The sequence below is a fragment of the Anguilla anguilla genome, chromosome 4 (genome assembly GCF_013347855.1).
Source record: "Anguilla anguilla isolate fAngAng1 chromosome 4, fAngAng1.pri, whole genome shotgun sequence".
NCBI classification, from domain to species: Eukaryota; Metazoa; Chordata; class Actinopteri; order Anguilliformes; family Anguillidae; genus Anguilla; species Anguilla anguilla.
Window position 1 is genome coordinate 37957521 of NC_049204.1, and position 14325 is coordinate 37971845.

The 14325-nt window shown below is 41.0% G+C and overlaps 1 protein-coding gene across 1 annotated transcript in view; it reads right to left on the reverse strand.

Annotated features, from left to right (window-relative positions):
- LOC118225655 (tetratricopeptide repeat protein 39C-like) overlaps positions 1-14325 on the reverse strand; it is a 36995-nt gene continuing 22670 nt past the window's right edge. The window contains exons 6-15 of the mRNA XM_035414420.1: positions 13783-14137; positions 11895-12063; positions 10388-10481; positions 8936-9043; positions 8240-8349; positions 7719-7842; positions 6630-6727; positions 5867-5971; positions 5555-5593; positions 1-4695 (exon numbers count right to left, since the gene is read on the reverse strand). Coding sequence (XP_035270311.1) covers positions 4606-4695; positions 5555-5593; positions 5867-5971; positions 6630-6727; positions 7719-7842; positions 8240-8349; positions 8936-9043; positions 10388-10481; positions 11895-12063; positions 13783-14137 — 1292 coding nt within the window. The 3' untranslated portion in view covers positions 1-4605. The remainder of the gene's footprint in view (positions 4696-5554; positions 5594-5866; positions 5972-6629; positions 6728-7718; positions 7843-8239; positions 8350-8935; positions 9044-10387; positions 10482-11894; positions 12064-13782; positions 14138-14325) is intronic.

Consider the following 14325-nt stretch of genomic DNA (forward strand, 5'->3'; position numbering starts at 1 on the left):
GTGTCAATTTAGTACTTTATTGAATGTTAGGAGACTGAGGGCCTCACAGACAACACAAGCAACAGCAAGGTGGATTCATAACATTGATCCTTTATTCTTTGTGTACAACTCTTATAGGAAACCGCTGCTTATCCCAGGAAATCCAGTTCCTGTAAAAACGAATTCTATACATTTGCCAGTCAAAATGCTGTCTTCACCTCTTTCTATTCCACCACCATCTCATCGAACCAAGAGCAAGATCATTTTAAAAAAACAGATGATCTTTCATTTTTAAGTACTGGTACCGCTGTCCATACAATATTACATACAGTATGTTGCCAAATAGACTGTATAGCAGCATAAGGACCATATAGTTGTACAGAATAGGGTGAAGGTTGTTACACACTGCAACACAGGTCCAAATATACCAGCCTTAAGTAAGACTGAAGGAGGATGGTTTTGAATTGAGAGGCCTAAAACAGCTACATTCACCCAATATATTTGTTAACAAGTGAAACTGTACACCAGCATTTCGCAAACTGTGGGGTGCGTCCCCCTTAGTAGGCGCCAAGGATACACGGGGGGTGCAAAAGAATTGGGACTGATAGAATTTAAAAAAATATTTATATACATAATGTCATACAATTATTTTCAAATCTAATTTGATGAATGGGTATATTTTCACTGTCAATGAGAAGGAGAACGGTGGGAAAATGACATCAATGGTCAATTCCGACCACCATCGAATGATTAGACCTATTTAAATTAATATCGAAACTGCGTCAAGTGGCAAAATTAAATGCGTCGTGGTGCAGTTCCATTTGCAAAGCAGAACGGAAGAAAAACAGAATGGACAAGTTTTTAATAGGGCCAAAAAGAAGAACAAAAGGAAACAACGCAACACGATCAACAAGTGGAAAGGAAGAAGCGACGAAACAAAAAACGAGAAAATATGATGATTCGTACCTGGCTTTTGGGTTCACGTGCACCGTGGTAGGGGGAGAGGGGAGGCCTGTGTGTGCACTATGCTTAAAAACTCTGTCAGCAGACAGTTTAAAACCAAACAAAATGAGACGACATTTAGAAACTAAACATAATGACCATGTTGGCAAGCCTCTGGAGTTTTTCACCAAACAACTGCAAGAGTATCGTGGTCAGCAAAGTCGTTTCGTGAAAATCGCATCAATTCCATCCAAAGCCTTGTTAGCTTCCTACCAGGTTGCGTATCATGTAGCTAGGTGTAAGAAGCCACACAGCATCGCTGAGGAATTCATTCTTCCAGCTGCTGTTGACATGGTCTCCACTATGCTTGGTGAAGCAAGCGCCGAACAATTGAAAATGATCCCGAATAACACAATTTCTCGACGCATCGGGCCCACCCAAGTCACTAAAAAACACGAGAAAGTAAGCCCTATGTCTCATGCGTCATATGTTCCACGTATAGTGATTTAAATTAATTATTAGGCCTTTATCCATAATAATAGTAATAATAATAATAATAATAATAATAACAATAACGGGGGGGGGGGGGGGCGTGCGACTCGACGCCCCCTTTGCTTTGCTTGGGGGGGCTTATGATAAAATAGTTTGGGAAATGCTGCTGTACACTAACACATTTCTCAATGATGCAGCTGTAACCAGTGTTCCTCAGAAAACACCAGTCCCAACACAGAAGTTTTATTTTTACCCTGAATTTATTGCTCAGTAGCCATACCTCCAAGTGCCTTTTTAAAACAGTGAAGGTATACCCTGTTTATTTTTTTTGTCTTTCTTTTTTTTGTGGTAACATACAGCACTCTTCACCAGCATGGTCTGATATGAAAAGCCACATTTTACCAAAAATATAACAATGTCTTCAGGAAAAGAAAGGGGAGAAAATTTCCAAAATGAATATTCATTCATCCTTAAAAAGTAAAAGTGTATGAATTACGCTCCACAAAAAGAGGAAGCTGAGGCCACACCTGATTAAAAGGGATCATAGTAATTTAACACAGAAAAGATCCCCATAAATATGGAGCCATACAGGTGCACAGTACAAACTGTACAAACCCACCCCAAAATGAATACAATAAACATTCCAGTTAATGCACAGTAGTTGAAAGTGAGAAGAATATTCATGTGGACTAGCATCAGTAGAAAAACACTGCACTTTATTTTACAGTACAAACTATTATATACCACCCGCTATAATTTCGGCATATTGGTGATGCGTTGCCATGTGGAAATTCTATGACTGGTTCCACGAACAACCACCTATGGCATGATCTGGCATTGCAGTTAAGCAAAGGTACTCACCAGTTTTTTATGTGTTATTTTTTACTTGACAGACAACATTTTGCAGGGGAAAATGTGTAGCTTATGATTTTGTTGTCTGCTTATACAGGTGGATAATTTTAAACAATTCAGATTATCCAACGCAAAGGTACGGTGGCATTGTGAAGCTGAGGAACTGTACTTGCATCTTTCAGGTAAGAAACTCAGGACATTAACCATATTATGGTCTGTAAGATGAATGTTTCACAAAAATTACCAGGGACTTTCCATAATCTGTTTAAACCAATCACAATTATTCACATTATTCATACTGTACTGTTAAATGAAGTGCAGCAGAAACAAATTCTCTGAGGAAATACTATTATTATGAAGAACATGCATAGCTGAGTTATCAATGCCCAGTTATGTATTAGCCATTGGTGTTTAAAGTGTTTGTTTCACATTTCAACTACCTGCTGCAGCGGAATAGGAGATCATCTAATATATAAGAGTATGTGAGAAGTCCTGAAACTGTTTTTTTTTTACAACACTTCATACTGACCAAACAGCAGAGGAGCCATTTTTTAAAATACAGTATATCCCACAATACAGTACCCTTCCTGGTCAAAACTATGAAATTATATTGTTCACACTGCATGGTTTATGTATTCTACTGTGACATTAGAGACAGATAAAAGAGTAGAAAGAATAGTTTTGGTAAAAATACAGGCAGTCTACAAGAATATGGCTTGATGATGTATGACAATACTTGATGACGTCAACAACAGGTGACCCATGGACAATATTCCCCCAAAGAACTTTATCTTACAGAGATTAAGAGAGTTTGAAGTCAGACATGTTTATTTTCTCTGGTGTATTCCATGCGTGACACAAAGACTGGGATGTCTGCCCAGTGCTTTGTGTCTGCACCAGATTCTGTAAAATGAGTTCTAAAAAAACAGAAAAAAACGTAGTTTCTTAGTGTATAAAAAGTTAAACACTGTACTGTGGTGCAGACAATGAAAACCAGTTAGTTTGAAGCGATGCAAAGGAATCTGATGGGTTTTTGGGTGTATTACAGGGTTAATAACAACTGCTCTCAGAGTGATCTACTGTAAAGCTGGGAAACCATTTTCACCAGATAAACAGACCACAACTGTGGTTCCAAAAATAACAGAAAACCAAAACAAGATTGAGAAGACTATCACTGCTCTTCTTACTAAAGCACCGACATAAGGGTGTTTGAGTTCACTATCTAACTGGCAGATCATGGGAAGACCATGAGAAGCTTCAAAATTAGGGGAAAGGACAATCATGTAACACAACCTAACTAAAAAGGTTATGGATTGGACATCCAAACCGCAAAAATGTGATGAGATATTATGTAAACAGTTTGTTTTTTACACTGTTATTGACACTGATATTGCTAAGTGGTCTATTTAATCCCTCATACTGGGTTTTTCAAAGTGCTAGCGGGAACAATTTGGTTATATAGTAAAAAAGAGGGGAAGATATTCAGGAGCCAAAAGCGACGGCTCACTCATGATTTACATTTGGCACTTACCTATGGATATATTTTACCACAGCACAACAAATACTAGCATCAGATAATCAATTGCTAAATCTTTTTTGCTTTATGAGAAAAAACTGAGAAAAACTAGAAACTCTAAAAGCATGACCTGTGCCCTTTACTTCTTGTTGCTGGACATTAAATTCAATTTTACTCTTTCTAAGCCACTTCCTGTCCACTCCTTCCATTGCCAACGTTAAATTTGGCAAAAAAAGGACAAATGAGGTTTGTACCACATACATGCATTAGTTCAGCTAATGTATAACCATGATGAGGACATCTAAGACCATATTCAGTATTTGCCACTGCCACTCTCACGTACAGCTTGGGGAAGGAGGAGAGTGGGTGGTAGCCAATCAGAACACATCACCACTGCTCTTTTCATTCATGGAAATACATTATAACTACAGTTGTACAAAACAACAGGGAGGATTACCGTGTTAGAAGAAACAGGACAAAAGAATGTATGGTGTCTTGGTCTCTACAGCTGCACCAAGCCACTGATTAATAAACTTAAAACAGAAGCAACTGATTCAGTAATTACCGAAATATGTAATGAAACCAATCATAAAGAGGATTTAAGATGTGGTAAACAATATAATATGCCATACTAGTACAAGTAAGACAACTATATGGTAAACAGCACAAAAATGGGTGAAGGGCGTTTTTATGCTGCTGTTTGGATGGCTTTGGTGAATAAAGCCAGGCTCCCTGTATGTCGTTATGTTGTTGCACAGTGCAGACATGGGGGGGTGGTGGTGCACATTTGGGGTGGAGGACATGGTCAGGGATATTCGGCAGAGTCACTGTGGGACTACCTCCTTCAGAGAGGCCAGAGCTGAGTGAATGCGCACATGGAGTCTGTTCTCAAAATCATAGCCGGCATAATCCTCCTGTATCAGAAAACATACACACACACACACACACACACACACACACACACACACACACACACACAATACAGCAGTGTTGGATCATCAGCCAGGAACTGACCGTATTCTCTGATCTACACAGACAGGAAGTGACACAACACATGCACTGTGCTTTATGAAATGCACCTGTCAACTCCGGATGAAAGCACCGCTGGGTAAAGCACACAAAACAAGTAAGTAACAACTGAACAGCTTTTGATTCCCAATTTTTCTTTCGTTCCACAAGCTTCAGATTTTCTCAACTATAAGCTTGGGAGAGGGAGACACTGTGGGCAACCGATTGGCCAGACAAGTTGCGGTTGCACTACGAGGTCAGGGAACACCTTCCCAAATCAAACCCTTCCTCCCTGGGTGAGAAATCCCACAGTCAGCACAGGCATGGTCAGAATGAAATTTGAAGCCGTGAAGTACACTGCTGCAAAGAGAGCCATCTGGACATGGAACCCCACTTAATATTTAAACAATTTAACTGTTAATTTTTAATATTTAACTGTTAGTATTTAAACAATGCAAAACAATGGTGTGTACATCTTAAAACCGCTGAAGGATAGATTTCACATTTAAGTGTATTCTGGGCCCCATTTCTCAAGAACAAATTCACTAAAATCTGAATCAAGTCTCTCACAACTGATTGTGGCTGACTGTGAAAAATCATGTAATTTCCCAGAAGACGTCTCTCAGGGCAACCCAGACTACTTGTTAAATATAGAAAGAGCCTACAAATGGCTTAACATCTCAGGTTTTAATGGTGCCAATTTGGGGACCTGCCATTGGGAAACAAAACCCAGGACAGCAGCTATAATTCTGCACAAACTCTTACCTTAGCCTGAAGTAACAGCGCTCTTCCTTTCCCCACTGACTGCAAGAACAAACAGAAATAGCACAGGGAAAACTCACAGTCATTATCCAAGAAATGACACTCTGTATCAATTATGTATTATATATACATACATATTATATGTCATTGCATATTTATATATGACCAAATTAAATATTCTATTTGCACCACAGAAGCATGCACCACACACAACTTTGTTAAATTCTCTTGGATACAAATTTGTAGAGCCGCACACACTGACTCGGCTCCTTCCCCTGACAGTGCGTGTCACAGCTCTGGGTGAGCCAGCCTCACCTCAGGACTCTCCAGTAGGATGCAGCCCAGCTCATAGCAGGAGTATGGCTGGACGTAGGAATTGCTCTGTCGGCCTGCCTCGTCTCTCACCGCCAGCTGAAAAGACTGCATACAAGCAGCGCAGTCAGAATCAGCGCGGTCAGAATCAGCACAGTCAGAAGCAGCGCAGTCAGAAGCAGCGCAGTCAGAATCAGCACAGTCAGAAGCAGTGCAGTCAGAATCAGCGCAGTCAGTAGCAGCGCAGTCGGAATCAGCGCAGTCAGAATCAGCACAGTCAGAAGCAGCGCAGTCAGAATCAGCACAGCATCAATGCCAGTGTAGCGCAACCCCCTATAAGCATATCGGGTACAAGAATAACCCGGATGTAGAGAGGAAAATCCGTGGTAGGGAATACTGAATTTCCAATTCAAATGCAGTTTAAAAAGCACCTCATGCATAAAAATATTTTTCAGCTCAGTCAAAAGATATTAAATATTCACAAAATGCCAAATGCCAAGTCAATATTATTATTCCATGCTTTTCAGTACAATAAATGAGCTAAGAAAACACATCTGAAAATCTGTGGTTCAGTTAAGTGGACAGTGACACCATGTGCCCAAACAGTGTATTGGTGTTTCCCAAATTGGACTGTCCTGAGGGCACAGTTCTATATACGATTCAATTAAACTTTGCAGGTTTAAAATACGCAGAATTTAAAATAATACAAATAGAGTGGTTGGTCTTTTGTATGAATCTGGCCAAAATCAAACCATTTTTTTATTACCTGTATGGCATCCTTTGTATTTCCTAAACATTTGTGAATGGCACCGAGAAGCAGGTTTTTTAGGCCTGTGTGTGAGGGGTCATCCACGTCCTGTAATACTGAAGGAGAAGTAAGAAAGTGGAGGTGCCAGGTGTTAATATGGAAACCTAGTGACAGCTCCACAGAAGGCGTATAGTATTATATACATTACATTACAGGCATTTAGCAGACGCTCTTATCCAGAGCGACTTACACAACTTTTTACATAGCATTTTTACATTGTATCCATTTATACAGCTGGATATATACTGAAGCAATTTTGGTTAAGTACCTTGCTCAAGGGTACAACGGCAGTGTCCTACCCGGGAATCAAACCTGCGACCTTTTGGTTACAAGCCCACTTCCTTACCCACTGTGCTACACTCCGTCCTAGTACACACCCCTCTGACTCTGGTCCTTGCTAATGAGCTTGACCATCATTTGCTTTGTGTCCCCATCAGCATAAAACCTTTTCCGTCTGCTTTGCAGGTTTCAGGGTGGTCACAGCTGCAAGGTGAGAGCCCTGACTATAAAATTAATGTTCTGCAAAACAAATCTGAAAACCATGAAATCAAGAACTAGTATGCCCCTTAATCATGTTTCATGTCAAGAATTAAATTCCGGAAAGAGTTCTTGGATTGCACGGTGCCGTATTACACAACAGATTGCTGTAGAGTGACGCGGGTTCATTTAATTCCCAAAAACTTATTTTTAGGGAACATAATAACTTTGTGGATTTCTGTATGTTACTGAAAAAAACATATGGCAGTGTTGAGGACACAAAAAGGCGACTTAAAACTACTTTAAAGTGTGACTGGCGATAAAAGCCAAGCCCATTCTGAAGAAAAAAAAATCTACTTAATGTTTTATTAGATGCCAATGAATTGAATACAGATAAATCTTATTTTATCACATTACATTACGCAGCAAGCAGAGACAGACTATACTTGGCTCGGGCACACAGTTGCAGCAGCATCTCCGTTTACTAAAGCCACAGAATGACACAAATAAATGTGGTACAGCTCTTTCTGGGGGCCCCCCATAGTATGTGGTGAGGATCAGTGAAGTCACCTTGGCTCATGAGCTGCAGTTTGGAGATGGAGCAGTTGGGCAAAGCCTTCCACAGGTACAGAACCTCAATGGCAGCCAGTGTACACAGCTCCACTGAGGGAGAAGTCTTCCGTAGTCTCTCTGCCTGAATACACAAATAGATGCCAATCCATACATGTACCCAATCATACACACATGCAAAAGTACAAGCACATGTACACGCACAAAAAGACGGCCACACACAAAGAGAGATACATGTGCGGCCATAAATACACATGTGCATGCACATGTGCACGTGCACGCACGCATGCCCACACACATGCACACGTACATGCACGCGCGCACACACAACAGGAAAGACAGTCAAGCAGTACAAACTGGGCTAAAGCACCTCTCTGCTAGAGGGCACGGGCACCTAGCACCTCATTAATTCCAAAAGACGGGGGTTTCCCAAAATGTTGAAATCACGCTAAACCGTTAAAGACTTTTTAAGAACTCTTCAGGACACAGAGCAAAGCTGAAAAACTAGCGCACAAGCCCACCTTCTTCAGAGAGAACTGTTCAATCTGGTTGTTCTTCCTCTTGAAGAGCTTCTGGACGTCTTTGAAGATGGTCTTCGCCCCATCCAGGTCTCCTGTGGCTCCCTGGCACACTTTGAACAGAGTGGGAAGAGGGTAGAGTTTTTTTTGAGTATTTCCACTGGTGGGTTTAAAACTACACTGAAAACTATAGCTTGCATACCTTAAAGGGCCATCAGTGCTTTAATGTTCAGTGATAAAATACCACACTCTCAGAAGAAATACCATTCTCACATCCTTTAAACACATGAACACACACACACACCAAATCCCCACTATTTCCTTGCATCTTTCTTTCCTGTAATCTTCCACCACTGTCATCTAGTCTGCTTTCTCACTTACATTTCACATATCTTTCCTAGATAAACCTTTTTCCCTTTTTACAACTGGTTTATATTTACCCTTTCTGCAGTACAGGAAACCCACAGTACACAAGCCCCCTCTCTGCGCTTGATCCATTTAAAACATTTTCCAGTATAATGAAATTGAAATAAATGGAGCAACATAAGTAAATTGCACTTCACATAAAGTGGATAAATTAGTTCCTTCCCTCAGTCTAATTTTTGGTGTGAGTATGGGAGAATCCTGCACGAACATGGGATGTTATAAGGTCCAGAAAGGAAAACAGACCCCCAGCCCACCGGGGGCAGTCATGCTAACCTCCGGTCAGGTAGGCATAGTAGCACTGGGACCACCGTGACTCGTCCTTTAGTCTCTCAAAGGACTTGTACGCATCTTCGAAGTTCATTTCAATCATGCTGCACCACCCTGAAAGTACAGACAAAAGGCTTTTTAATGGGGGTCCTTCCTACTACAAAACAATGCTTGGTTGAAGAAACATACTAAAAACGTTTGCTGGTGACCTGCTGTTTTACAGATATGCATTTAACTGAGGATCACGTAAATAACAGGCTGAGATAGAGTATTATACACTAAGTATGGCTGATTATGTATCCTGTTGTATTTACTAACGTTCACACAATTAACAAGCGTCAACTTGTGTGAAATTTCTCTGTCTCTAAAGAGCAGATATACAGTGAATCGAGATGCAAGCAAGACTGAGGCACAGGTATAGGCCTTGAAGATGCACATCGTAAAAACATGGCATAAGGAAATGATCAAAAGACTACCACCAATGAAAAACCATTTAGTGAAGGAAAAAACAATGAAATCCTGCTATTTATGGGATGGCCATTACATATTTAGTTATTACCGTGATTCAACATTACTGTAAATTTTTTCAAACATTTTACTGTAAGAATACATTTTTTACAGTGCACTGAGAGAATCTTTGCAACAACGCTTTTTCAACAACTTGAGCAAGAAATCACCAAACAACACAGATTAGCAAATATTGGCTAAAGTCACAGAGCAGTCATGGAAAATTTGTTAAAATCACAGAAAACTGAAGGAGAAATCATGGAGTGTTTAAAAAATAACAATTTATCAAATTAACCAAAGGATCTCATGCGTAGCAGTTGGGAATGACTGAAATAGGTGCTTGAAGTTTAAAAAACTCAGAGGGCAAGTGCCACTAGTAAAAAATATGAGTAAATGCATTGATAAGGTTGTGCATTTAATTGTTTGAGCCCAACATGGAAAGAGCATGAGCTTTTTGTCTTTAACAGTAGGCAAAAAGCATGCTAATAAATGAGATGTAATTTCAGGCAGACTGCAAATGCACCAGAATACCCACATCAGGCACTGCAAGTTATATGCATGTACATCTGGCCCTTAGTGACTACAGCTGGGTCTCTGTGCCTTTTTGGAGATACTGCATTTTTGTATTACTGAGAAAAACACTGAGGTTCTCCAATACTGTTCATCGATCTGGATAAGCGCATCAGCCAAATGATTGTAAAGTATATGAAATGTAAAATTGCAATCTTATATCATTCTAAAACTGGCACAGAAATTGGCATTGAAATTTCAGCTTCAAGTGACGTCTGATAAAAGTTGCATGGCTAAGAAAAGGCATATTGTATGATTTCATACTGTTAGAATAAAACCTATTAAACATTCAGGGCTTCAGAAAAATGTCACAAAGTTTATATTGGAAGTTTCCATTGGTTCATGCTGTTCGTAATACTGAAATGATGATCTTCCACCTACCGATTTCATAGAGGCACACATGCTGGATTTCTCTTTGATCAGTAGCAAGTTCCAATGCATCATGGAAAGAAGTCAAGGCACTATTGATCTGGCACTAGACGATCATGGGGAAAAATGTAAACAAAAGCACTTCTTGTTTCTCTACAAGTAAATACAGAATTTTGTTAGCTATAAGCAAATAATTCACATAACAAAAAGTGAGCAGATAAGTCACAATTCTCCAAAAGGCCCATTTTTACCATCTTGACCTTTACATACACCTTTCTGACATACATTTATATCACATCACAAATAATTCAATAATACATTTACGTCCAGAATGTGAAAATAAAAACATGGAATCAGCAATACACTTACTGTACCATTAAATTATACACTGGCTAAAGCTTGCTCTTAGATCTCATAGATTGTGTTGAAAGCAGCATATGAAAGGTCTTCCTCCTACTCCACTCTAAGCAAGCTTAGCTGTAGTCCACAATGTGAAAAGAAGCAGCTAGCTACACCACGTGCTTCTTCGGAGAACTGTGGATGTTTACGCTCTCTCAAATCCACAGTGGGGTTTGCACACAGTGAGGGGCTGTGGTTACAGAAAATTAGGGAGGGGATTTGATGTTTTCAGCCCCACATTGGATGCCAAAGTTACAATTAGAGAAAAATCCTCTTAAAGAGTCAAAAAAATTGGGAAAAAGTGAAATGTTCAGTAAGCCCTATTCAGCTGACTCAATAATGGAAAATTGATTTATTGTATGTACAGTATATCTCAGCCCCCTCTTAATATTAATTAATATTATCTGAAGCTGGGTCCCCATAAACACACCTGGCTGTGCAAGGTCATGTTGTCATGGTGTGCATGCTACATATACACAGATTCATAATGTTTGCCAAAATTACATATACAATTTTTGACCTTCAGGTCTTTGCTGAAACTGTGGTAAAACAATCTCTAGGTGCGGGTCAGTTCCCCTATGGCAGAGGCAGTATGTGTATGAGGCAGGATAGGTGTGGGTCAGTTCTGCTGTGTCAGAGGCAGTATGTGTATGAGGCAGGATAGGTGCGGGTCAGTTCCCCTGTGTCAGAGGCAGTATGTGTATGAGGCAGGATAGGTGCGGGTCAGTTCCCCTGTGTCAGAGGCAGTATGTGTATGAGTCAGGATAGGTTCAGGTCAGTTCCGCTGTGTCAGAGGCAGTATGTGTATGAGGCAGGATAGGTGCGGGTCAGTTCCGCTGTGTCAGAGGCAGTATGTGTATGAGGCAGGATAGGTGCAGGTCAGTTCCGCTGTGTCAGAGGCAGTATATGTATGAGGCAGGATAGGTGCGGGTCAGTTCCGCTGTGTCAGAGGCAGTATGTGTATGAGGCAGGATAGGTGTGGGTCAGTTCCGCTGTGTCAGAGGCAGTATGTGTATGAGTCAGGATAGGTGTGGGTCAGTTCCCCTGTGGCAGAGGCAGTAAGTGTATGAGTCGGGATAGGTGTGGGTCAGTTCCCCAGTGGCAGTGACAGCACACACACCTCTAACCTCTGGATCCTGCCTTTGAAGAACATGAAGAGGGACGAGTGCGGGTACTCTGCCTCCTTTCTCTGCAGGATGGATTTGGCCTCCAGCAGACCTCCCTGTGTGTCAGAGCCATCCAGCGCAAAGAAGGGGAGAACCACCGTGTGGTACCACAGCAGGGCCAGCCTGAAAGAGAAAGGGGGGGAGGGAGGTAGAAAGAGAGAAAGAGAGAGGGAAAGAGAGAGAGGGAGGGAGAAAAAGAAAGGGGGAAGAGAGGGGGAGGGAGGGAGAAAAAGAGAGAGGGAAGAGAGGGGGAGGGAGGGAGAAAGGGTGAGAACGTGCAAGAATTGCAGAGGGAGGCATAGGGAGGTATGAAATGAAGGTGGGGGATAAGACGGAAGGAAAGATGAAAAGGGGAGGAGTCAAGGAAGGGAGTAAGGACCGTCACCATCAGAATGAATGAATCACTGCATTTATATAGCACTTTTCTAAATGCTCAAAGTGCTTTAGTGATGAGTGGGAACTCACCTCCCCCGCCACCAATCAGAGGGCTCACAGGACATGCAGAAACATATAGCAGGGGAGGAAAGATGCAAAGTCTTCTGGTTTTCCCTGAATCTAATCTGTAGACTCTCCCCATCTGTATGCATCACATGGATGCAGTTGCCATATTCTACCACCAGAGTGCATCTGATTGCTATACATTGTACACTACTGTTACATGCACGTTCAACTGAATGTTCTGCTAAAATGTGCTGTAGACATTCAAATGTGATACAATTTTCATAAAATACCCATCAGGAGGGTATTGGACGTGCTTTAAAAAAGGAACTTAATCTGGATCTGATATTCTCAGCAAAATAGAATGAAGTACACACATTAATAAAATGAATTGTGTCTGAAATAACCATCCTTGGTTATATTATGAACATTGCCATTCATGACAATTTTGTACTCAATGTATGATATCAATCTACAGCATATAAAATCACATTTTGGAGATACTTCCACGTATGCGTGCGAGTCACCAACTGTGTGAAAAGTCATCAATTATTTAATTTGGTAGATCCTTAGAAAGAGGGAGGCCATTTTAAGAAACCTTGGCATTACAATGTTTGGTAGTCACAGATCTACATCAGCAATGATTTTTAGTTCTTTTGAAGGTTTAAAGTCTCTTGGCTTTTAAGCCCTGGATATTCAGTTAGCAACCCCCAAGCTCATCTCTATTCTTAGATCTGACAGTCACAGGGCGCTCTAGGCCTGCTACTGCATTCCAAGTTAATTCACCCAAAAGCTAAAAATGGGGCAGTTGAGCTAGTTCAACTGCATACTCCATTGTCTGGGAGTATTAGAACTGGATGTAATAAAGTTATGGAATGGGCTAGTGAAGTCCTGAACTTCATATCTTACTGTTTTAATTTTAAAAAAGCACAATTACACTGTTAAATAAGAAACCATTCCCCTCACCTTATTACTCACAAATTGACTATAAAAAGGGAAAAATTCTATAATTATTACATTTATACCGAGGCTTGGATAAATACTAAATTCTGAGTGGTTGACTGGTGTGCATTATATTTGGTTATTGGCAATAATAAACATGTAAAATGTTTTTATAATACAATTTATAATATGTTTTCCATGAATTTTAGTTGTAGCCACAGTATAAGAGATATAAACCATTCCATGCCAGTATATACACAAGAATATATGGCACTTCAGGGTGGTAAACGGATCACCACCCAGTTGTGTGTATATTCTTGTATATGCACAGCATATCATGGTTTATATCTTACATACGTAATCCCCACCGCCCCACGTTTTTATGCAAGAATTAATTATGAAAGGGAAAGAACCTGAATTTCTGTGGAAAAACCCTCATTTCCCTCTGGCGCACCTACTCACGTAGCTAGGGGGGCCTTCATGTCCTTGCTTTCACTGGCATACGTGAGGGAGGAGAGACCCTCGTGCCGGTCGCCGGGGAAACCCAGCAGGTTAATTATCTTCAGCAGGTGCGGCGGCACCATGGAGATGCACAGGTGGAAGAGGCCGTAGCCAAAGCTGACCGAGCCCTTGAGGCGTCCTAGGGCCTCGGCCGTCACCTCCTCCCTCGGGGATGCGTTGTCATTCACGGGGCCAGGAGGCGGAGCTTCTTGGGAAGCCCGCCTCTGGTACGCCTCCTGCAGCAGGACAATATCGCTGTGGCACTTGTTATACATCTTCCAAGCCTTGCGCAGGATCCAGCCGCCTTTGATGTACGCTGGAGTGGTTCAGAGCCAAAAGGAAACAAAGGACCTGCCATCATTAAAAGCATATATATTTTTAATTATAAATATGCATTTTATTAATCATGCTTAACTGTTCAGTTGCACTACTAAAACGGTTCAAAGTAATCACTTTCCTTTTCAGTAAATTGAACTCAAAGCTTTGGTCACTCCTCTGATGAGA